Source organism: Opisthocomus hoazin, chromosome 22 (genome assembly GCF_030867145.1).
Source record: "Opisthocomus hoazin isolate bOpiHoa1 chromosome 22, bOpiHoa1.hap1, whole genome shotgun sequence".
Lineage (NCBI taxonomy): Eukaryota > Metazoa > Chordata > Aves > Opisthocomiformes > Opisthocomidae > Opisthocomus > Opisthocomus hoazin.
In genome coordinates, this window is record NC_134435.1 from 2,642,692 (window position 1) to 2,667,743 (window position 25,052).

Below are 25,052 nucleotides of genomic sequence, written 5' to 3' on the forward strand. Positions count from 1 at the left end.
GAAATTTAGCTCTACCTCTGCAGTAGCATCTTTGTTAAAAACGGTATTTTACCGCACATCTGCAATCAACCACTGCAGGTTTTAAGAATGAACTTTGCCAAATTAGTCACTGCCCACCTTTTGGGAAAGCAGGTCAGAAAAAAAGCAAAGCTCTGCTGATGCTGATGCTAATCTGCTTCTCTACATGTGTAACTGCACTTCATAAAGATGACAGAAAGGACTATCTGAGAGCTGGAGCCTTATAACAAGTTTCCAACTGTGCAGATGGTGTGTTCTTCTTAATAATCGCATGTTTGTGCCATCTCTCCTTTAATTACAGAAACCTCTCACAGCTGGATGGGAGAAATTAAGTCCAAAAGGGTAAAGAGAGCCCATTTTGTTTCCTTATACCCTGTACAGGAAACTGCTGTCCCCAGGTGAGACAAGCTGGTGGCATTGCCTCAGAAACCTTCATTTATTTGCCCCTATTCTGTTTCTGGCATCTTTCCCTGAAACTGCCTGTGTTGAGCTGCTGGTCCATTCTTCATCATTGAAAGCCTGCATGCTGCAGACCTTATCTTGGATGGGGCATGTAGCTGGTGGGGATGGCTCGTCCCACCTTCATGGGGCAGCATCTCCAGCAAAGTCTTGGGCAGCCCCACAACTAACGTAGACTCCAGGTTTGTAGGTTTTTAGGCCGGAAAGCACAGCCACCCTTCTCCTCTGCCTTCTGGGGAATGCTTTAATGTAGACATAGAAGACATAGAAGCAAACATTTCTGGTAGAGGAGTATTCACACGACACCTACGCTTCCAGAAAGGTTGGGCAGCAAGTGCCAGAAAACACCTACTAGAGAAGGGTATGTCTGGCTGGATCAGATCAGCTCTGGTGTCAGCTCTGTCGTATGACGTGGAACAGCAGCAGAACGCCCAGTTAGATACCTGCACTTTGCGCTTCTGTACCGTCAAGAGCAGAGTGAGCCTCCAGGGCAATCCAGAAATGGAAGCTAATTTAGTTGTCCAAGCTTATGCGTGTTACTGTGCCTCAATTATTACTGTGGTCTGATGGTGCTGAGTGCAAGGCAGCTCCAGGGACCTCACTGGCACCCCTCCAGTGAAGCCACTGACACCCAATAACAGAATTTGTCCCTGAGGTTTTGCTTTTGCTGTTTGTTTTCTTCATGCCCTAAAGAGCTCTTTTTTTTATGTTTTACTATGAAAGGAACAGTTCTATCCCATCATGCTCCATCACCATCCAAAAAGAAGATGAAGGCTTGTGAGAGACAAGTGACAAAATGAGTTTAAAGAAAATACATAGCTATTTAGTGCACTGGCACAAACCCTGGACTATGTGAAAGATAAGAAGGGGCAAATGCCTTCACCAAACCGGAGAATAGGGTGGCTTTGCTCAAAGCACAACAAGGGTGCTGGGCTAGTAGTGCTGAATGAATCTTGAGGCACTGTACAGTTCATTCACTTTTTAATGCTTCTTTTACATGCAATGGCCCCAGATTTTCTGCCGACAGAAAAATTCGCAGGTCATCCCAACGTCTGGGCAGGGTGCGCTGGAGCTCTGCAGTGAACACAGGCTTAGTCCCTGCCTTAGGCTTGTCCTTGAATGGGAACACTACCAATAACGTCAAGAGGAACAGATTTCTATGCAGAGAGTATGCTCTTTGTGGCTTCTTGGTACCTACTGCTCTCAGAGCTCAATCAAGTCCAAAAGAAGCTGCACTCACGCAGGCCACACAAACGACTTGGAGCGTCGCCGGCTCGTACTGCTCGCAGTCAGCTGCCAGCCCTTGCTGCACGACTTTATGGCACTTGGCTCTGCCACCAGCCTTAAAACACAACAGACCTTGGCAACCAAGCAGCCCTGCTGCCAGCCTACGGCACAGTCGTTGCTCAGAAACAAATTAAACAGCAGGAAAAATATGTGAGGATGGACAGAGGAGGGATGAATAAAACACACTAGATATGCAAATAGAAGAGCAGCTTTATATTCAGACCATTAAATGCTGTTAATTACCTGCAACAAACCAGCCACCAGCTTGCTACTGATGATGCCAAGCCAAGGAAGGGCAAAGGCTCAGGCGCATAAGGACTTACCTGCAGCGTTGGTGAGGACTTCTGCATGTCACCCCAGCTAAGCACCCAGACTTGGTCGTGGGACTTGTCATAATGCAGTTTGGTTGGCAACGGGTCAACATCCAAGGACTGAAAAAAAAAAAAAAAGGAGACCAGTACTTATACAGTGACCCAAATGCACGTGAAAAATATTGTTTACTGCAGACGTTCCCACGTACCGCTGCTGCACCCATGCGTGCAGCTTTGCACAATTACCTCCACGTCAATCGGGGGATCAGCAGCAGCACCAGCAGCAGAAAAATCTGGCTGCTCGGTGCCGTTTTCCGGCTAGAAATCACTCCATCTTGTGCTGTTACTTATAGCCAGTAGATCAGGGGCCAATTTCTGCTTGAGTTATACCCACACCAGTTCATTCTTCTCAACCTGCTTATGACTGAGGTCAGGCGGCGGCTCAGCAAGCGTACGCCAGAAATGCGTCCTAGCATTATTTTACCACGCTAGCTGCAAGCCTGGCTGCAGATGCAGTCCCGAGATGATGATAAACAGCCCACAAAGGGAGTTTTTTCCCGACAGTGAGGTTACACACAGCGTGACCCCATGGGTGAAAGCAACACAGGCTCAACTTTTTAGTGATGTCAGCAGATTCGCTGGGCAAAGATCTACTTTTTGTGTCTCACATCAAAGTCTTTCGCCATCATTGAATAAAGCATTCCCCTTATAAGTACCTGCAAGGCTTTCTGAGTCTGGATATCAATTATCATTACTCTGTTCTGCTTAGGCTGTGTCACATAAATATACTTGTCTCTGACATTGACCGCTGAAGCCCAGAGGCAGGACTGAGTGCCTTCACCTTCCACTCTAGGACAAATCTCTTCCTGAGGAAAGGAAAAAAAAAAAGAAGAAGAGAAAAGGTTTAATTTCTACAAGTTCAGGGCCTGGAGCAGAAAGAAGCTTAGCCTTGAAAACCATAGAAAAAAATTCCATGGAGATTCCATTAGGATGATTTTTTTCCCTTTTCTTTCCTGGAAAACATGAAATTATTTTATCAGGTAGCTCACTGCAGCCTGGCTCTACCCAGTGACATCAAACAGCTGGACCTCCTGCAAACTCACATTGAATTTAAATAACCACACAGTCTACGGATCTATCTTTTGAAGTACGCTGTGGTTCATCAAGACTTGCAGTGCTGTCGGCATTTATTAGGAATAGCAATATCACTCTGCTTTGAAAAAACAGTGATTTACATTAATTGAATCACAGCTTTATATTTTTCATAAAATCTTCATTTTCAGTTTAGGAGAGCGTGCTCCCAGATGCTTGTGCTCAGGGAAACAGCAGCAAAACAAGCAGGGTCCCACAGTCTATTGCTCCAACACAAGCACTTTCCCCTATTCAGAAGAAACCAAATCCTGTTGCTTCAGACCAAATCCGGTTCACAAATGCCATATTTTGTCTCTGGTCCTCAAATCGCCGAGTCCTGTGCAAAACTGGTACTAGCTTTAGCGGAAGCTCACTGGTACCCGAAGTTTGAAGAGTCACACGTGATCTCACCAACAAGCCTCTGCATGCTGGCTGCTCTTCATTGCTCCTCCTTCTGTCGCCATGCTTTACGTGAAGGAGCGTTTGTGTGGGATCAGGCTGCAGAGTGGAAACGAGCGTAAAGCTAAATGAACACATATATATCTCAGTGAGCACAACTGTTGGTTTTAGATCTTGTCAATACAACAGCCAGGTCACTTGAAATAACGGCACAACCTCCCTAAGGGGAAAGTAATTCGAGCAGCAGAGCTTGTTCAGGGAAAGAGGAGGTACAAGCAAAAGTAATGCCAACTCCAGGTCTGCATTAGAGCGATGGTTATGGATAGAAAGATTTCACCTCTAAGCAGCTCAGCTCTGCCAGCTCAGTACCTTGGTGGAGACCACACATAAGGGTTGACAATGGTAGACTCAAGAGCTTGGCTGCATTTTCCTTTCTGGCACTCCAGTCGGGCTAGGGATTTATGCTACTGTAAGCTAAAACACGCCACAAAAGCACGGCCTTGGGCTTCCAGCATCTGTCCAGGCAGCCAAGCACCTGACAGCCTCCAGACTGCCCTCCTCATCCTTGCCTGTGCGCTGTGACTTGGGCTCTCACAGCACAGCATCCACCCAAACCAACGGGAGCTGGGAAAGGTCACCGGCCTTTCTGCTCCAGCAGTTGGCTGCAGCTGCTCTATCCGCTTTTGTGCCCTCTCATAGCAAATGAAGAAACCTCTGGTGTAGAAACCCTTCGAAAGTTGCAGGCTGGTGTCACTGTCTGTGTGGCAAACACACAAGACACTAACAGAGAAAAGGGATGAAAAATAAGTCAATCCTCCCTACACCAAGGGAAAAGGCCCTCTGGTATCTGTAGGAAACCCTCAGAGGTCTCTCTGCAAGGCAGCCAAGTAATGACGTTAAAAATCCCTTTTATGCCCACCACTGTGCTGACATTATTTCCTTAAGTGCCCTCTTCTCCTTTGTTCTTTTCAAGCTGTTTCCCCAGAACCACCTCTTCAATATTTACAGCTCTTTGGAAAAGAAACACAAGACTTCTCTCTTTGAGTAGCAACAGCTCAACTGTGGCTTAATAATATTAAGCCCACGCTAAGGACCAGTCTTGGGGTGAGAATCCGTCTTGTTTCTACTAAGATATATTAAAATCTAGTGTGAAAAAACCCAATATCAACCACAAATGTATTGAGATTTAGAAACTACTGAATAAAGACTCACAAGAAGATCCTGAACCAGCCTGCAGGGCTCATGATAGCGATTCTCCCCTTGTATTCCTCCCAGAATTGAAAGCAAGGATGAGTCCTTTTCTTCAGAAGGGAGCCACATTCTCAGCTTCCCCTTTGCAAAAAAAAAGCTAAATGAAGGAGTGACTAAAAAAGCATTTCTGGGTGTATTTCAGCACCTGTGTTTTATGAGAGTTGAGTTTCATGAGCATATACAAGGTTATGTTACCACGCATGGGTACAACACAGGTCGCTGAAAACACTGGCCTCACGGGGCCTCCAGGCACGTGTTACCCACTCGCCATGTTGAGCTCCAATGCATACGAGCCGGTGCTTGACATCCACTGACACCTGAACAAATGTTCCTTGTGATTTCCTAAAGCAAGGGTTAGGTGAACTCAGAAAATGCCAGGGAGCAGACAAGGAGGCTGTGGGTCTCCGGTTCAGCAGGAGCAGATGCAGAGGACCTGCACACCGCAGCCATCCTCCGTGCATCCTTATTCATCTGTGGTTTAACCTGGGAAGCTGTTTCTAAAGAGCAGAAAGCAGCCCACTCCTTTGCCTATGGAGCCATCAGTAAAAGGGGCCAGCTGGCCCCAGGGAGTGATGTGTGCGTCTCCTTCCGACTGACTGTGGTACCTTCCCTACAGCCCAGTTACAACTTCTGCGCATGGATATGTAAATAGGTCAAACAGAACAAGTGAAAAACTCTGCCTACATTTCAACATGATAACTATAGTCAAATTCTCTGCAGCGTATCAGTAATCCTCCGTATCAGTCTCATAACATACGTGGTTCCCTTCATTTTCAAGAGGAGAAGACGATATGCCTCAGGGACGCCCCATGAAGCCCACCAAGCCCCAACGCCCCTGTATCAAATGGGTCCTTTAGCAATAACAACCTTTGAAGAGATTAAGAGAAAGTTTCCCAGCTGCTGGCTGTAGCTGCCGGGTTTAGGACTTACATAACTTGTGAAAATCCTCTCTTCGGGCCTGATGTGTCTCCGGATTTCACATTCACTCGGCTGAAGGACGGTGATCCCATCATCAGAAAAGACATAGAACATATTCCCCACACTCAGGCCTTGAAGGGGGATAAAGCAAAAGGAGCAGGATTTTCTTTATGTGTGTATCCATAGCTGTCAGGAGTTTTTTTAAGAAGTCTCCCTCCTCCCCCAACACACAAAATCTGCCTAACATCAAAGTTGGTCGTTTGGATGCAGTCGGTGCATTCACAAAATCAAATCTCATGTCACAACGAGGGCTTCAAGGAGTGAAGAGGTACAGACACGTTCAAAAATGCATTGCCTTGGTGGCTGCGGTCGTATGTTCAGGTCTGGAGCATTCAGACCAAAGTGGGAACTGATTACAAGAAGTCCCTGCATTGTATTAACTCCCTCCAGTTATGACTTCATTTTTTCTATGATTGCATTAAAAACAGTTTTCTAGTAATTTGAGAAATGAGAGAGAAGCTTTAGTTAAAAATGAATCTGAAGGTTGTCCTATAACAAGTAACTTGACTTCTTGTAATTGTGATGCAAAATGGAAGTGCTTCTGTTCCATGAATGAAAAAAATATGTATTTCTCTATTTTCTTAAACTATCCGGATGAACTAACTATAGCCACCAAAACAAATACATTTTTGAAATCTTGCAAACTGTAATTCACAAATGTGGAGTAGTTCAGCATCGCAATAGCACTCATTTATCCAACTGGGGCATTCCAGGAGCTTTGGAAAACAGGCTGGCTGTCACTGCTTCGCTGTTAGGAAATCGTATTTTATCATTTCTGTCATGCAGAAATGCCTTAAAACACTGACAATTTAGTTGTTCTTCAGCTATATGCAATTGCAGTAATGAGCACCTCTGACAAACGTTCTGGATCTTTTCAACACTCTAGTTTGAAAGATCCAAGCATCGCTTCATCTTTTTCATACCACCACCAACAAGCGTTTGCAATGCCCGTTGTTACCCTCAGCAACGCTGATAGCGTTATCTTCTACGCCAACGATTTGGGGAGGCGATAATTTGTAATTTCTACGTCATTACATTTTACCCATGGAGAAATCAGGTTCTGGTTCGACATATCTGAACAACATTTGGCATTACAATCCCCTCGGCTGGTCCTGTGGTGGCAGCTCCAAACGCTGCTTAACTCTACAGAGTTTCTCACCTCTCTTGAGTGTTTGCAGGACTGAGGTCCAAATCATCATAGGAAAGCTTCCCAGTAAAAACATGTATAATTTGGATAAATGCATTTTGGGAAAATTTTGTAAAATACTTAGTATTTAGTACGGCTAGGAGGGTTTTTTTGGTGCTAAAAAACCCTCTTCTCGTGCCAAATAAGTGGCTTCAGAGTACAACTTCTCAGCACGTGGTGTTTGCTGTACAGGCAATGTTTGAGCTGAGTCTCTCTAAGCCATAGCACAGAAATACCCCAGTTAGGGCATCAGGCAGGTACAGGAGCCATGATCTGTAAATGTGATGCCACCGTGAGGGATCATGCACGTAGCAAAAATACTACTGAACTTCCATCGAGAGCTAGGTTCCCTTTAGGGATTAAGGGATAATGTTTTTTCTGAATACATTGTTAAAACATCTCATTCGGGCACTCCGGACCAAAATCCGCGCTCACAGCATGCACACAACTCCCACCTGCTTCAGTGGGATTTGAGTGAATACAGAGGGCAGAATCTGACCCTGGCTGGAATGAGTGCACATGTTTTCAAGAGCAAAGGATTTTAATCCTACGAAGTGGAAACAGGCAGGCAACAAATTACGACCATTGTGAAGATGCTTATTATTATTTTCATGCACGATAGTAGCGTGACTTGGTCTGATGATCCGATTACAATGAGGGTGTATTTCCAAACTAAGGCCTTAACTAGTCACAAGAATACTTTGATAATAATTTTATGCCAGCAGGTTTACAGTTGGTGACTTGGCAAGACACACCACTTCTTTTAGAGTAAATGAGTGCAAGCTTTTCTACTGACTGGTTAAAACACAATACAAATTACTATCAGCATCCAGGTAGTCTCTTTTTAAAGTTTACCATTTTAAATTCAAATACTTTTTTGAGAGTAATCTTCACACTGATTTTTAGACAAAGCAGGATCTTCATAGACAAACTAGGTATTTTATTATGACTTACTAAGTATTTGCCAAGCCTTGACTGGGGTACATCTCTAAATAATCTCACAGACATCAGCAAAACCGACTCCACTCTTGATTGCACTGCTGCACCTCCTTGGTCTGGGGAGTTTTTTCAGCAGAGAGGGGGGCAATGGAGAACTTTGGTCAGCTGTGTTAGTTATACTAGTGCGGCAGGTTCTAGATTGGGAACTGAGGGACTAACGAGCAAGGGTTTTTCTTTTTTCCCCTTTTTAATTGAAGACATTGAAGGTTGGATGCCACAACTAGTTCAAAAACTAAAGGCTTTATAAAAGGCAGCATATCTGGTCTGTGTAACAAAAAACCTAACATAACAAAAACCCCATTAAGAATGGGGAGGGTCTCCTAAACATAACAGTTCTTATTTGAGCCATTCCAGATGAAGTTGACTCCAACATCTTTATTTTTTAAAAAGCGTCAGGAGGACACCTGATGACAACAAGAGTTTTCTTTATTTGAGGAATAAAGTCTTCCTCTGAGTGTACATTTGTATTTCCCTCCTTTGTTATCAAAGGGCAAATTAGTCACTGTGGAATACTCTCCTCTGATCTGATACTTTAATAATTTTCCTCAATTTAATCTAAATGCCAGGAAGTAATTTAGAACTTAAATTTGGTACCAAAAAGGCTTTCAGCTCCTAAAGTGCATACATTCATGTAACTGAGGATTGCCTGCGGGCACAGTATGCTCCCTTTATCCAGGTACAAAGCAAGCAACACTCACTGCAGAAACGAACATTGGCATGAAAACAAATCTCTGCCTTATATTTGGGCTACTCATACTTTTCTCTGTACAAAATTAAAAATTAGTTTGTACATGAAGTAGATATTGCACGTGCTTCCCGTTCCACATTTAACTGGCTGGTCATGCTATGTGCACTCATTTCTTGAGGCTTTACTGGTGCGTGGTCTCGATAGGGTTTTGAGAATAGACTGACAGAGTGACTTTTAAAATGACCAACTACTTGCGCTAAAACTTTGACTTCCAGCTAAAGCTTGTTCTATGCAATGTTCTGTCTAGGCATCCTCCCAATAGCTTCGCTACTACAGACCTCATGGGCATGAGGATGTGATCGTTTTAAAGGAGCTCAAGTCTACCAATCCATTTGTTAATATTGTTAGTTACAGGTAAGCCTTCATTTTAACAGACTTCAAATAATATGATAAAATGTAAAAACCAAATACCATTCCTCTCTTCCAGCTTTCTCTGTGCCAAGATTTCGCATGCTTAATTATGTTCAATGGATTCTTTGTCTAGAATGAATGTGCTGATCAAATACTACAGCACAACACAAGCAGGGGAATAAACCTGCTCTAAAGATACTGAATTGTTTAGGAACATCAATAGTAAATCTGCTTTTACTGCCCATGTTTTCCCTATACATTGCTCATACTTCTATTTAAAACGTGTAAGGCTGATAAGCAGTAAGCCCATATTGTTTAGCAGAATTATAATAAGACTTTCTGCAACCAACCTCTTAGTTGTTCTTTAAATATTACTCTACCTCTACATCTGGTAGGGTCATCCAACTACTTTCTTTAAAAAGCAGCATAAGGGATGCAGTATGTAAACAGTCACGTAGCATCATGCAGATGATGCAGGACTGATTCGACGCCCTAGAGATTTCACTTGCAAGCGGAAGGGAAATAGCAACTCTTCTTGCCCATAATGCCATTTACAGGAACACCAGCAGCAGAGAGACACTCTTCACTGCTGTGAACCAGGCACTTGCAGACGGTATATTTGGGAATAAGCTCTGGAGAGCTGTCTTAGGCGGCTGTGCCACATCTCATGACCTCCAGCGAGCTGGGTTCGCTGTGTGTGCGCGTCCGCATCCAACAGCAGGACACCAGGTATGCATCGGGCATTTGCAAACCTGGCCGAGGTACCACTGGTCACTATCCTTCTGTCCCTAAAATCCTTTGGGCCAAGCCACAGCAAACCAGCAAGCTCCAAGCAAGGGCATGAAGCACAATGGTCACTTTGGGTACTTGGAGGCACTGCTCATGAAGGGTCTTTGCACCTCCAAAGGCCGAGCGGGCGTGCAGCCCTTCCTGGAGGAACAACCTCAGGGAGGGGGTTTGCAATGGGCAGGGGCACATGGTGGAGAGCAGTTGGGATGTGCACACAGACCTTCCCCAGAAGGTTGGAAGGACACCAAGGTCCCATCTTCCTCACATGCAACTGGAGGATGTAAGAACTGGTTTACACCTCGACTTCAATGCCAGAACCTTCCTCCAGTGTGTGGATGCCCTGCTCGCAGCCCGCAGGAGCCCGAAGCCGGAGGCTCCCCGCACCTTTGTGTGATGCGTCCTACTGCGCGTTTGGGAAATTATGACAAAATCAAATAAGTTTTCATTAAGTGCCTCCATACTATCTTTGAGTCAATTAGCTGTTTAGGATGGGTTTTCTTCTAATTTGGCTTCCAAGATACACAGATGTTGACCTTGTGCAGGGCACGCTATAAATCTGATCAAACCAGAGATCTTCACTGTCAATTAAAACAAGGAGAAATGGGGCAACCTTTACCTTGCATCGATTTAAAGGATAGAGGGAAGCAAGACCTGTTATGGGGTTGGGTTTTTCTTTTGGCCTAACAGTCCAGAACACAATCTTTGTTGCTCACCTAGTAAATATCAATATGTGCTACTGAGGAGGAACAGCTTGAATTGCTTGGTTAAAAATGCAGTGTATTGAATTTATGTCTTGTTCAATTATGGTAATTTGAGAGCACTTCTGACACTTGTGCAATTGTTAATGCAGCTTGAAAATCTGAGACTACTCACACTGGTGGCAGTTTATATAAAATTCACATTTTTCTATATTTTATGCTCATCCATTATTTCATAGCGCGAAAATGTCAGAAGTTATAGGTACAATTTTTATTACAAGAGTGATGTCTCTTATTTGAATAGTTTAGCTTTTAAATGTCTGGTCTGTACTTAATCTGGCATCTGTGAAAGTTGATAGAGTTAGTGGCAAGTCGGTGGAGAATGGCCCATCATGGAATTACTAAAGCAGACAAGCACATTATCACTACGACAAAAGAACTTTACTGCAGTACCTTCCTCTCGCCACAGTATGTTTGCAACTGCAGCATCAGAAAATAGGGAAAGCCAGAAAATAATCAGGAAAAGAAAAAAACACAACAAAACAATGTCAAAACTTTCATTGTAGCAAGTAACTGAATTAATACTCATGTTGACAGGAACTGTTTAATTTGTGAAAACTCTGTAACATCCATTCAAATAAAATATCAGGAAAGATATTTCTAAATATATATTTGCTCCTTCTAGAGGCATGGGGAAAATCCTCACTGAAATGAAGCCAACTTTCGCCTGTGCAAAGATCAAAGTCTTAGTAAAGAGAAGACGTTATCCCCACGTGTAATTGGAGGTCTGGTACGGGCTGTGATTTCTGTACAGGGTCAAGAAGCAAACATGACATCCTTCAGAAGCCTGAGACTGGCAGGTACAGCAGCTACATGCTTTGCTGCATTTCTTCTTGGAATTTCATGCAACTACTTTCTCTTTTAGGATTCAAGTACTCTTTGAAAGTACATCTGCATTTGAATTTCTGGTTAAGACACATTCAATTATTTCTCAACATCCTGTAATTTCCCTTGCTCAAGTATTCAAGGGAAAACGACCAATATTAACAAGAGTGCATAAATCTACTTAATGAAGAATATAATATATTTTCCAAAGAATCGCCATGAGAGCACATATTTATGGCTAACTTCGTTTTCAATTCTTGCTCTATATTAACAGTCAGAAAAGTAGCAAAAAATCCCATCTGCACCTAGCCTTGTCGTATCACCAGGAACCGCAGCAATCTCCCAAGTAAAGACAGCAGAATTAGGAAGGATCAGGCCTCTGGGAGCCTCTCCTTTGGGATAACTAATCACTTCCTTCGTTAATTGTGTTTTGGGGACAGTGTGGTCAAGATAACACTGTCGCGTTCCTACGGCAGACATGCAGCTAAGAGTGGCTGGGAGAATATTTGTCTTTGAAGTGGAAGACAATTTCACACCAAGGGAAACCTATTTTGCTAGTTAGTGATGTAAATACAGGTGAAATAAATAATTCCATCAGAACATTTTTCAAGCATCTGAATATTTGAGAACTTAGACACGTGACTGGCCTTAAAACAAGTCTTGTACAGAAATAAATTAAATTTATTCTCTGAAACTGCACATAATTTGACAAAATATTAGGTCTTGGACTCTTTTCTATCTACAACTATTGCCAATTTGTCACTTTAGTAAAGACGTTACCTGTACCATTCCCAGTGCACTTTGGGCACACGAAAGGCCCCACCGTCCTGGACAAGGGGATTTTCCCTTCCCCAGGTGACTCCTTCCCAAAACAGTGCCCAGTCCTCTGATCAAAGCGCAGACAAAACTGTCATTACCTTACGAGTAAGAGTCCAACATACCGCATGCAATGGACTGAACTATTAAATTGCATGTATACCACTACATTTAAATCCGCTTTAAAGAAATAAATACATGGAAAATTAAGCTTACGAGTCTTTCTTGCTGAATCTTCTATGAAGAGTGAAGATATGTCCTCGTCCACTCCCACCTCATTTTTAGCAATGCAGGTGTAGGCACCGGTGTCTTCATATCGAACACTACTGATATGAAGTTCACTTCCATTTGCTGTAAGAAAGACACGCATAAACAGTGTTCCTCACTGCTGCTAATTGCTTTTTACTGCCCTTAATTGCCTTCCATTGCCGCAGCTGCCCGGCAATGGCTTGACAGGGTGGCTTCACTGCACAGAATCACAGAACCACAGCATGGTCGGGGTTGGCAGGGCCCTCTGTGGGTCACCCAGCCCAACCCCCTGCCCAAGCAGGGTCACCCAGAGCAGGCTGCACAGCACCGCGGCCAGGTGGGGCTGGAATATCTCCAGAGAAGGAGACTCCACAGCCTCCCTGGGCAGCCTGGGCCAGGGCTCCGTCACCCTCAGAGGGAAGAAGTTCTTCCTCATGTTCAGCTGGAGCTTCCTCTGCTTCAGTTTGTGCCCGTTGCCCCTTGTCCTGTCGCTGGGTACCACTGAACAGAGTTTGGCCCCATCCTCCTGACACCCACCCTTAAGCATGATGTTTCCCCGTACATAACTAGAGGTGTTTGGGGGATTCCCAGCAGAGCTGATGTTTTGCTTCTTTCCATCAGCACTTACACTCTCTCTGCCAGAAACAAATGGAGAACAATCCCAAGTGTAAACAATAAACTACATTTCATTTATTTCTTCTTGATTAAAAAAAGAAGCGCTTTGGCTTTAGTGGAGAAAAAGTCACTTCAATTTTACAATCCGTTCTTCATCAGATCACCAAAAACTTGGGTTTGGGAGGGGTCTTTCTACAGTTCCTCCTCTCGTTCGGCGTTCTGGAGTGGGACGGTTGCCTCAAGCCTTTGGAAAATTTTGGCACGTTGCACCCAACCACACAGGGATACCCGTGTTGCCAACGCTGGTTGAGGACTGCAACACGCCACAGCCAGACTGGGTGGGGGTGGCGGGAGGTTTTTCATATTTTTACACAGAAAACTGCAAAGAAATATTTCCGCCTTTCACTGCGTCCGCTGCACCCTCATTTGAACAAGGACCAGCGGGAGTCCAGCGCCCGCTTCCCTCTGGGGAGGTGGGCATGGGAAGACAGGGGAACCGCAGCCCGACTCTGGGCTGACCCGCACCCAGCGCACTGCCTACGCCTCAGCAAATAATTCCACGCATTTCTCCTCCGATCCGCGCGGCTGCACAGCAGAGGCGAGGCGGTGGGGAACCGGGCGCACGGCCGTTTGACAGAACGCCGTTACCACTTACATCAATCAATACCGTATTCCCCAAGCGACGCCCAGGAGAAAAAGACAAAAAGAAAGAACAGGGGTTTTGTAACACAATTTCCAACAACGGTGGCTTAGCGAAAGCCCAAGAACTTCTAGTCTAAAGTGCAAAATAATCCTCCTTAATCCCCATCTACAACACTTTAATTAATCAAAATTCTGTTCTTACCTAGGAGCGTTAGCTGTTTGGATAGCTTTGGCAGGATATCAATGCCGTTCTTCAGCCAGGTAATTCGGGGATTAGGGATGCCTTCGGCGTGGCATTTGAGGCTCGCCGACACGCCAGGCTCCTGCGCCTGCGTTTCAGGGTAGACGCGAATCACGGGCGGCACTGCGGGAAACAAGGAATCAGCGACTTTAGACTCACCCCTCGCCGGCGGCTCGAGAGCCACTGCCTTCCGACGGTGTCTGAGCCACGCGCGGCACACAGTCAACCAGTGATTTTTCTGCTGCCCAACTTTGGGGCTGGAAAACAGAAAATAGTAATAGAAAGGAGTAAACTAATAAACCAATGCCAGAGAGCAACCTCAGTATCTGATTTTATGATTAGACCATTCTTGCTTTCTTTCATTAAGCGACTGATTGAACTTCAGTGAAGTTGGATTAAAACCTAAGGCGGGTACTTGTATATTTAAAAATTAAAGTATAAACTCCAAACCTTCACTGAATCTAGTAAGGAAGGAGCTGGAGTTCTTGCCTACTAGAAGTAGCATATCATTCAACACTTTAATTAAATACCCACCAGGAAATAGCCTGTACATTCACTACGTGTTATTCCGAACAAATACAGTGTTTATAAATTACTTTGCTTTTTTTCTGAGAGGCTTTCAAAACACGACTTACCTTGTTTCAGGAAGGCCCCTCTGAACTACTTAATATACTCAATTGACAGAACTACTAATTATATTACAATTTCAGACAAGCTCATTGATTTTCTATCATGTCGCCTGCATTGCTCAAATCAACAAGACTTACTATCACCCATTAACCGTTCCATAACAATTTACTCACATACTTTCAAGAGAATTTGCAATGTTGCAGTATCAGTGAAAAAAATCAGCAGGACTTCCCTTGTTTTCACCTCAAGGGACATGATAAAGGAAAAGTGAGAATGCGCCTTGTCATGGCTGATGGCACTTGAAGGTGGTCACGGATTGCTGTGTTTCATGATCAAGCAGCCAACTTTTCTACAAGATTAGGAGATTTTGGGACTCATGATACAACTGTTGCAAGGCGGACAGTTTTGTAGAACCACGGTCAGAGTCCAATGCGGATGTGATACGTGGGGGCCCAACTTCTTCCTCGAGGAAAACACATAACCCCTGCTAGCACTAGCGGAGGATTGAGGAAAATCTGTGGGGTTTTTTAGAAAGCCTGAATGAGTCAATAACAAACTTCTGCTGGAGATCACTGGCCTAAGGTACCTAACTCACTGCTGTGCTTTTATATTGTCCATTAGCAGGCTCCAGGACTGGCAAAATTAAATCGACTTAACAGTTGCTTTAGAATAAAATGAAATCTGTCTTTGCAGCTTGTTATGTGTCTATATATCCATATGGGGATAGTTTAAATAATTACACTCACCAGCATATACCTTCCATCTTTCTATTTTTTATGGGCCTTAACAGAGGGAGATGTATTTTGCTTCTATCTTACCTACCAGCTGCCAAGTACTAACTAGAGCTGAGTCATCAGCTTGGAAGGAAATCAGCCACGACAGAAAGCCCTCAAGTCTACTTGTGTTTTATAGCTTTAAAAGCCAGAGATTGTTCAAGTGTAATCTGAGAGGAAATGCCTAGGGGCAGCTCGAGAGGCAAAAAAAATTGGGGACTTCTAGCAAAGGAATGGCTCCGCGCTCCACGGCTGCACAGGACCTGTGGGCTTACTTCTATTGCCTTTACTGAAGAAGAAAAGAAAATGTGCTGTAAGATGGAGGGCACTGAGTAAAACACCACCTAAGAGCTTAATAATTCTATTGCCTTTACTCAAGAAGAAAAGAAAATGTGTTGTAAGATGGAGGGCAGCGAGTAAAACACCACCTAAAAGCTTTTTAATGAGATGGTTACCAAAAAGACAAGGTTCGTTTTATTAAATTGAGTTTGCAAATTCTAAATAAAGGCCTTTACTGGCTTTTCATCTTCTCTTCCTCCCATGGCTGTCAGGGTTACAGCTCCTCCGACTCCGGGAGCCGGCAGATCAAGCGGAAGGAGAGCGGAGCGAGCGATCCGCGGCCGGGAAGGGCTGGCGGCTGTCAGAGCCGTCCCTGCGTCCATTTAAGGGGCAGCGCCCAAGCAATTCAGGGGAACAAGACTGAGAGTCAGGAGCTTCTGATTCCCTCTGTACCTCAGAAAACTAATTTAAACTTCTGCAAGTCAGTGTCTCCTGGCACGACAGGATAAAGATAGTAATTTTTGTCCACTTCGACAGAATTTTATGAAGGTCCTGCACTCAACGCTTGTCTCGCCTATGATTTGCTTGCTACTAGTACCATTTTTAGAACAAAATGATTTAGGAACTGAGGTCCATTGGAAGCCTATGTGATTTATTCAGACTCTTAGAGGAGAGGTGGTGTGTCTCCTACAAACGCATAGGAAAAAACTTACAACACCCAAGCAGGTTAGATGCCCAAATCCTGGCGACATCAACGGGCAGTTCACACTGAATGTCCCCAGGCACTTTCCTAATTCTCCAGATGGCACAAGCCTGCCTCTTCCAGCCCAGAAGAAATGCCCACCCTCTCTGCCTGGGGCTTCCTGCCCCAGTCTCTTGCAGACAGACCCGGGTGCCCATGCTTGCAGGCAACTACATGTGAACCAGCTCCAGAGCAAAGCCTGTGAGGTCCTGTGCCCCACGCAGAGCTCTGCTCCTGCCAGGATACGGCCGCCTGCCTACGCCTGCCCAGCTCCAGGGGAGATGGAGATCCCCCAGCCAGGCTCAAGCCCTTCTCCAACATATCCCAAATGGCCAAAGACACCACAGCAATTATACTCCAAGCCCAGTGGTGTCTCCTCACCCACCAACTCTTACCAGAGAGAGAGCCTGCCCCAAACATCACCTACTTAACGCTCTCAAACCCAGTGTGGGCTGACCAGGTTTTCTTAGAACGGTTTGTGTGAGGCTTTTCTCTTCGTATGGACATTCACGTCGGCGCTCCCAATGAGTGCCACATGGATCGCGCTCCCTAAAACCAGGGCACTCCCTCACAAAGCGGAGTTTACTTGCACCTCTCAGGTTTTTGCCTCATACTGCATGTGAGCAATGCACATAATTTACCTGCGGAGCTGAAAATACAACAGATTTATACTGCAAAAAGTAGCTCAGGGGTCCTAGACACTGAATGAATGTTCTGTATGAAAATTAGCTTAACTTCAAATTACAGCAAGGTGTCTTTTCAAGAGCGATTAATAAGAAAACTGCTTGTTTTTACCTACAAAAATAAGTGTTGCACCTCCATTCCTGCTCTCTTACCATTTTCCTCCTCCTTCTGTTTTTAAACTTTTTACTTCTTCTCCCTTGTCTTCCACAATACATTGCACAGGTAAGTTATTGCATGCAACTGCCTTGTGATAACAGCAAACTGCAGAATGCATTTTTATTGTCCCTGCTACAAATTAATACATTCCAAGTAAGCACATTTTACTTTAAACTTGCAAAGATTTCAGCTCCAGACTTCGGAATATATGGCTGATCCTTTGCTATTTCCCTTGGTGAATATACATCATTGCTAACCATTACTATGTCTGCAGCCAAAGGCAATATAAAAATGCTATTATCTTAAGCAAAGTGGGAAAAAAGAGGCATTCAAACAAGTAGGAGATGGGGTAGATTGCCTACTACTGCATACTGAGCAGCACCTTGCTTGTGAGCAGACCAATTCATTACAATAAAACAGCTCAGGTGCTAAAGCAGATGATGAGCACCAACGGCGGCATCAAGCCCCCAAGACAGACACTGCTGCTATAGGACCTACATACTCCGGGGCTTAATAATAAGTACTAGATTAATCACTTACTTGAGATGTTTTAATCTTTCCATTTATGATTTGAAAGGAGTTTGTAGCATTGTACGCTTTCTCTTGAAAAGGCACGTTAACAAAACATCCGTGTCTAAAACACCTTTCTGTTACCGGAAAAATTGTCCCATTGGACCCTTACAAATGGGCCAAGGATCAAATGGCATTTTAACACTGTTTTCAAGAAATACAACATTCTGATTTATGCTGATGTTTTCCAGAGTGCAAGGAAAATGATGCCTTACACTCAGCAGTCTCTTGATTTGCAAACTATCAATTTTCATAGTTGATGACAATTTTATGAGATCCTTTATCCTCAGCAATCCTTTTTCCACCTGAAAGTGATAAATTGCTTTTCCTCCCTACAGTTGGTGTACGCTGTACGCATTTCCCAAGCAATATCCATACGTAGGAGAGAACATAATTTTCCTACCGTTCTTCACTTCTCCTGATCAAAGATACCAGCATGCAAGATGAATTTTTCATTCTTAAACTTTGTGCTGCCTTTCAGTGCGTTCTTTTCTTCCACAGACATTAAGGTCCAGCTGTGTAAATATGCTAACTTAAAATTTACCGCTGCTGTGATTGATGAGCTCAACCCAAACCTACCACGCCAAAAGTTACACGTCGGCTGCATTTCACACACGTGCTTTGTGCTCCTTGCCCAGAAGATGGGAGCCAGCGGTTTGGGGCAATCATCTGGCGGTCTTCACACTTTCTGCCTCACAGGATTCTCACCTCCGCTCACCAAAACGAGCCTCTGGATCCACCCGTGTTATCTGGGATATCCTGAACTGGCTGGGAAGCCCCACACGCCATTCAGCGGTCACGCAAGACAAGTCTTCTCCTCCCCTGCAGAAAGGCTGCTTTGGAGAGGATCTCTCGACACGTCTGGACTGTGCAGTGCCCGATGCGGGGTCAGACAATGCGGCGTTGCTTTTAGCATTGCGTTGTAGCCCGGCTCGACAGCCCAAGCGGAGTGCTGCCCGCATGCGGCCAGGCTGTGCGGCACGGTGGAGCGGCAAGACAAGAAACAACTGTGATGATATAATGGGATAAAAGCATGGTTTTCCATGGGTAAACTTCCTATAAATATGATGAGTCTGCAACACATTCAACTGCAGCTCTGAATCCCAGAAACTTTTAATTTTTGTCAAAATTGAGTTTTAAGCTTTCTATTTAAGCTCATGTTTCCTAATTCCCTATATCACCTAATCAACGAGTTGCTACAAGCCAGTGTTAGGTTCTAAAAGGAGATAAAGGAGAAAGACAAAGAGAATATGTTGGATAACAGCATATGAAGAGGGTGCATATAACTAGTATGAGATTCTTTTAAGGAGAAAAAAAACAATAAAAGGAAAATATTTTGTAAGCTGGACTGCTGGGCCTCACTGGGAACAGTAAGCCAGGGCCCACGTGGTACAAAAAGGATCAAAGGACACTGGAAGAGTTCCTGCAGCTTCGAAAAACACTAAATTAACTGAAACGCAGACTAAAAGTTGGGACCTGCCTGTACATAGTGAGCTTGGGAAGGGTTGGGGACAAACCCTTTCACTTCCAGCTGGCTCTTCCTTCTCTGCTCTTTCTCAGTAAAGAAACTTGGGAGTTTCCTCTATTAAAAAGAAAAAAAAAAAATCTGATTGTTTTCATAGAATAAAAAGCCCCTGTGTTTTTGATGTTAAAAGCATCCCAGTCCCTCCCTGGAGGAGACAGGCGAGCGGATATACCCGAGTTCTGGCTGACTTGGTTCTGTCACATTCTCTTACAGTTTTAGTCCAATACAGAAAAAGCAACAAAACCCTTCCCGTGTTGAAGATGGAGTTTTCAGTTTGATACAGACAGGCAGAGGCAATCCCCAGCGCTGAACAGAGCCCATCAACTCTACTTATATCCTTGGCATCTTCACTCGGTTCAGCCCAGCTCAGTTTCTTCCCTCTACTCCTGTCAAGAGACATTCCTCCGTTTGTCCTTTAAGTTCCTAAGAACCGAGCAGGGTTTTCTGAGCAGGGCTCTGCCTCGGGAACCCCACCACGCATCTGAAGGTAAGCAATGCCGTCCTGTCCTCGGTGCTGTTGCCCCAACATCTGTTGCTGGAGGAAGCCACGACGCAGGCAGAAAAGGAGAGAATTCAGTGACGTGGGCAGCCAGCCAGCCACATCAAAAACTGCAAAAACCTGGCTTTGCCAAGCCTAATGGCTCATTTGGGAATATCAGATGCTGTAAGACAAAGATTTTTAGATCCTGCAGTGTTTTCTAGCGAGCCTAGGTTGATATCAGAATGCATGGCATTTCTTGCAGTATTTAGTGACTCCACAGCAGCATTAAAAAGCCAACACGGATAGTGGGGTGTTTTTGGGGGGATAGCAGTCTTCTTGTATTAGTAAGAAAAAACACATGCAGCTGTGGTGTGAAACTTCCATTTAAAAAGGAAATGGGATCTTTCAACAACAAATCAAACCTAAGTGGCAGGCGTGAGTACAAAACGGAGCAACCCCTCCCCACGCTCCATCTAGCTTTCCTCGCTTTCTGGTTTTACTTTCAAAGCCTTTGGGCCTTCTATTCTCAGTGACGATAAAGTCTACGTTGTTGTCTGCCAACTAAACTCCATTCAGGCCTCATAATATATCACATAACATACACGGGATTAAGTTGTTAGCTCTTGTTTCTTTCAACTGCCATCCATCAAACAAATCGCACTTTGAGGAAAGAAACCTATTTTCCCAGCTGCAGCATGCACAATCTAGTTATCCACATTGTGGAGATTTTACAGTTTACTGTCTCAAAAGATGACAAATTATGATATAGAAGCATTAAGTCAGTTTTCATTCAAATGAGCCGGCTGCTTCGTGGTCTCCTCTAGGTACTCGCAGTGGGTGGGAGCACTCACACACAGCCAGCAGACCCGGGCTGCACTCAAACCGAAACCCCGCGTCCACCACGGTGCTCCGGAAAGTGCACAAATCGCCTTGTTTACTGCTTCTCTTCGTGCCAGCCTCTCCCTGTGAACCTGTGTGCAGCTATCTGCTCTTACCAGCTGACAGCTCTCCTTTCTAGAGGTCTGCGCACATCCAGAGAAAGAACTAAAGATTAATTTTCCTTATAATATATCCCCTGTAACAAAGTTACGGATTTTTCCTGTAAAACTAAATACTTTCATAGCAGAGCATGTCAAAAGCGACCCATAATGAGCAACGGATTACCCCGTGTCCTATTCTGGAGACACTGCTGGTCATCTTAGCACCTGTAAATATGGGTTTAAAGTTCAGTAACAATTTTGCTGCTGGGGAGGTGGACGCTCCACGGGCTGGTCCCTCAACGAAACGCTGGTTTAAGCTAATGTAATTTTAAACTAAATCTGACTGACTGAGTCTGAGGTCAGAAGAAAGACAGCAAATGCCTGAATAGAAGTTTCACCAGGCACAAATGTGGTCCAGGGAATGGAGGCAAACGAGAATGCTGGAATACGGCCCATGTGAACCTCTCACCTGTAAAACAGTTTGCCCTCATTTTGCAACCTAGTGGGCCATATCTTTAGCCAACGTAAATAGCCCTCAGCGAACCAAGCTGACCACCACCAGGTAATAATCTGATATGTAGCTGGGAGTCAGACAGCTAGTTTTGGGAACACTGTGCTGTATTTATTTAAATATCTTGGGCTATTTCATGCAAGAGAAATGATTTTCTGGAAGAAGGAATCATTGAAGCAACACTCTGTTGACAAAAGGAGTCATTAGTCTAAGAGATGCTTTGAAACACTGCTCTTAACTCTACAGAAATGTTATTGACAGCTTGTTTGACAGTCAGGAGATCCGGGTAATTACACACATCCCTGCCTGGTACCTTTCTATTTGAATGCCTGGGTGATAGCAGGAGTGAGCAAGCCCTGAGCTGCGTTTGCCCTCGTGCAAAGACAAGTTGGTGCGTGGCTTTTCACGTCTCTGCGCCAACGAGATGAACACGCAACTCTGTTTACAGGCAGGTTTTCATGGGTTGTCATACATGCCATTTACTAACCATTCACCTGAAGGATGTGGGTCTGATACAGCTCTTCGTAGCCGTAGGCATGGCAGGTGTAATTGCCCATGTGAATAGTTGTTACCTTGGTGATGTAGAGGGAATCATCTTCTCCAAAATCCTGTATGCAACGAAAAGACAAGAAAGGTGCCTTATTATTTAGCAAAAACTATTTTAAACACCGCATGAAGGGAGACGACCTGTTCAGTGGCTTTGATAGCATCGCAGCTTGGGAACGCAGCTTGAATTTTGAACAGTAGGTTTTAAAGTTCATAAATCAACGTGCAGGGAGAAAATGAGCGGCAATTTAAGAGTGAGGCGAAGTAACTCATCTGAGAACGTGAACTTTTGTGCTGGTTGCTAACAAGGTGCTCTCTGCACATAAAAAAGACGGCAATCTCCAGCTGTTTAATTTATGAGGGAATTTAAGATCCACCCGTTAACCTCAGACGCACAAAATGCCAACTTCTGGGTGGGGTGAGGTTTCCTTTCTCTACGCCGGTTCTCAGAAAACACACTGTAAACTTGAGACTTGATGAGAAGGAACGGAAACTGTCACTTCTCTCAGACAATACCCCAGGCAGGGGACAAAGAAGCAGACAAAAAGCATTTTCTCACAGAAACTTGTTTTGATTTGTAACTGCTGCATAAGTGTCTTTCTCTGTCCCCTCCATCTTCCTAGATCTGCTCTTGCATTCTTAGAATTCTTGATTATGGATGGGGCGAATACGAGTTTGTAGAGAGGTTTCAGCACTTGAACATGCTATCCAAGTGCTCTGCTTAGGAATTTATTTCAAATTACAGCGAACAGAACCCCAGCACTGATGGGTATACGAAGCAGCTTCTCTTGTTACTCCGCTAACGTTCAGACTTCAGCAGCTGCAGAATATTTGCACTTCTATGCAAAACCAGAAGGATACATTTTAAAAAACACTTCATGAGCTTAAAGAATGATTTTTCTTTAATTAGCCCCACGCACGAAGCATGCTAAACTAAACTCTTTGCAGAATGTCACTGAAAAAGTATGGCAAAATTCAGCTTAGAACCAGGGTGGCACTAACCCAGTACAACAGGGTGAGTGTTCAGGATAGGTTTTGCTCGTGAAAACCCAAGGACATTTTTTCTACAAACCAAAAAGCCTGCAGCCAAGTAGGGTACAGGGAAAGCCCCCTCAAAAGCTGTGCCTGGTGCGTCCCTCGCCCAGCACAGCCAGCAGCAGCGACACGGAAGGGCAGTGCTGCAGAGTGGGCAGGAACCGAAAACTCACAGCCAACGTCTTCCAGCACAACTTGGTCAAACCTACCAGGGAGGACAGCACAGAAGAGGGATGCAAAGTTGCTCTGCTGGTTGGGAAGAACGTGGGTCCCCATTTCTTTCTGATGGAGAAACGGAAGCCACGTGCAGAGGTGCTGACGCCGCTCCAGTTCCCCGCTGCGCCCACGGCAGGTCCAATGCTACGAGGAACCATCCTCATCCATGCCATTACTGCCAACCCCCTGCCAGTGCTCAGAAAATATGAGCAAGAGTTGTTTGATCATCAGATGAGCTGCTTTCTAAACCAAAACCATCTGGGGCACCTTACAGCTCACATTTTCTGCCTCTTCAGGGTGCATCCGCTTTACAGTTTGAAGCTTTCCTTTCCAGCCACGAGACTGCAAACATTTGTTGCAGGACGCTGTGATCCTGAGGCAGACCTGCGATGCCAGCTGGCACGCTTAAAGAAAAGCACAAAGTAGCCCACCTCTTGCAGTACGGGGTTGGTCTGGCACTACTTCTGCTGGCTCTTCAACCTCCTCCATTAACCTCTGCCTGGCACCAGAGAAAAGTCTGCATGCCTCTCCTCTGCAGACCAGCAACTGGCAGGGGAGAAGGGACGTCTGGGAACTGGTCTGATTTTTAAGACATGTTATGAGGCAGATTGAGAGCGAGCACCAAGAAATACAGAGTTTACAGGCAGGACAACAACGCTTTCCAAAGCATAGACCTTGACCTGAGAGTGGGCAGAGATAACCTCCCTGGTTCTGCTACCTGCTACCCTGCCCCAACGTGCAAATGTAGGAACAGTTATAAAGAATCAGAGTAAATCCATAGATGATCCCGACATCCATTATCTATAATTGAAAGCATCTCAGATATTATTGCCACCTTGGGCGCCAGGCAGATCTGACACCTACGCTGTGGGCTAAGCTGGTTAAGCCACCCAACACAATATTACAAATCTCCACTCAGAAATTCCCATTTCAAGCATTTGCCTGTTTTCTGGTCAGCCAGATCTTCCCTGACGAAAAGCAAAGATGCATGAGTGACTGCAAATAGAAAAGAAATCAACCCTGTTCAAATGATATTTGCAGGAGATAGAGAAAATGCTTGCACTGGAGGGGACTTAATAACAGTTTTTAAAGTTAATCCCGAAGGAACTCATATGGAGTTCAGATCAATAAAAGCAGGATGGCTACTTTTATGGAATGATTTATAAGGAGTTGTGGAAAAACAGGACAATAAAATCTTCTCTGTTTTAAGTATGTTGCCTCCTTTAAGTTATCTGAGAAAAACATTACGGATGCTTGGTTTGTGCTCTGTAATTGTCTTTTTATGGACGATCTGCTTTTTCCAATGCATACAAATACATTAATATAAGTAAAGACCCTTGCGAAAACAAACTGATGCAAGATTATGGTATTATTCTCTTCCTCTCCAAATGCATTTTTCTTGCAAAGAGAAGCTTCTATTGGTAAAAGCATGGTTTATGACTTTTTAAAAACTATTTTCTGACTTGTAGCACTTAAAGCAGGTTATCAAAGACGATTTAGGTTAACACCATATCATTTCTGTCAGGCATAGAAGGAAGTTATCTGCCCTGTATTAGAACTTGCACACACAGAGTAAATTCACATAAGACTACGACGTTATTAAGTGGGACTGGTATTAGACGTGGGAAGGAAAAAGTGATTAGGAAATTCCGGTTCAGTGCTGAACCTTCTGTTGCTACAAAACGAATACTGAATTCTCTAACAAATTCATGACTCTTTCTGTGTGTTTGTTGCAGCTCACGGTTTCTCCTTGCGTTTCCCTGTGGATATAATTAGTACATTAGGATTTCACAGTTACATTTTATATATATCCATGCATTCTTATGCACAAGCACTTTCTGTGTGTATTTTATCAGGGTAAATTTGGAAGC

At 44.4% G+C, this 25,052-nt stretch overlaps 1 protein-coding gene across 2 annotated transcripts in view; it reads right to left on the bottom strand.

Moving 5' to 3' along the window:
* FSTL4 (follistatin like 4) overlaps positions 1 to 25,052 on the bottom strand; it is a 242,229-nt gene that overhangs the window by 7,568 nt on the left and 209,609 nt on the right. Inside the window, exons 8-14 of one of the 2 annotated variants that reach the window (XM_075441817.1) lie at positions 21,872 to 21,992; positions 14,015 to 14,176; positions 12,523 to 12,657; positions 11,059 to 11,085; positions 5,787 to 5,905; positions 2,792 to 2,941; positions 2,088 to 2,195 (exon numbers count right to left, since the gene is read on the bottom strand). In XM_075441817.1, coding sequence (XP_075297932.1) covers positions 2,088 to 2,195; positions 2,792 to 2,941; positions 5,787 to 5,905; positions 11,059 to 11,085; positions 12,523 to 12,657; positions 14,015 to 14,176; positions 21,872 to 21,992 — 822 coding nt within the window. The remainder of the gene's footprint in view (positions 1 to 2,087; positions 2,196 to 2,791; positions 2,942 to 5,786; positions 5,906 to 11,058; positions 11,086 to 12,522; positions 12,658 to 14,014; positions 14,177 to 21,871; positions 21,993 to 25,052) is intronic. The other variant, XM_075441818.1, reaches the window with a different exon arrangement.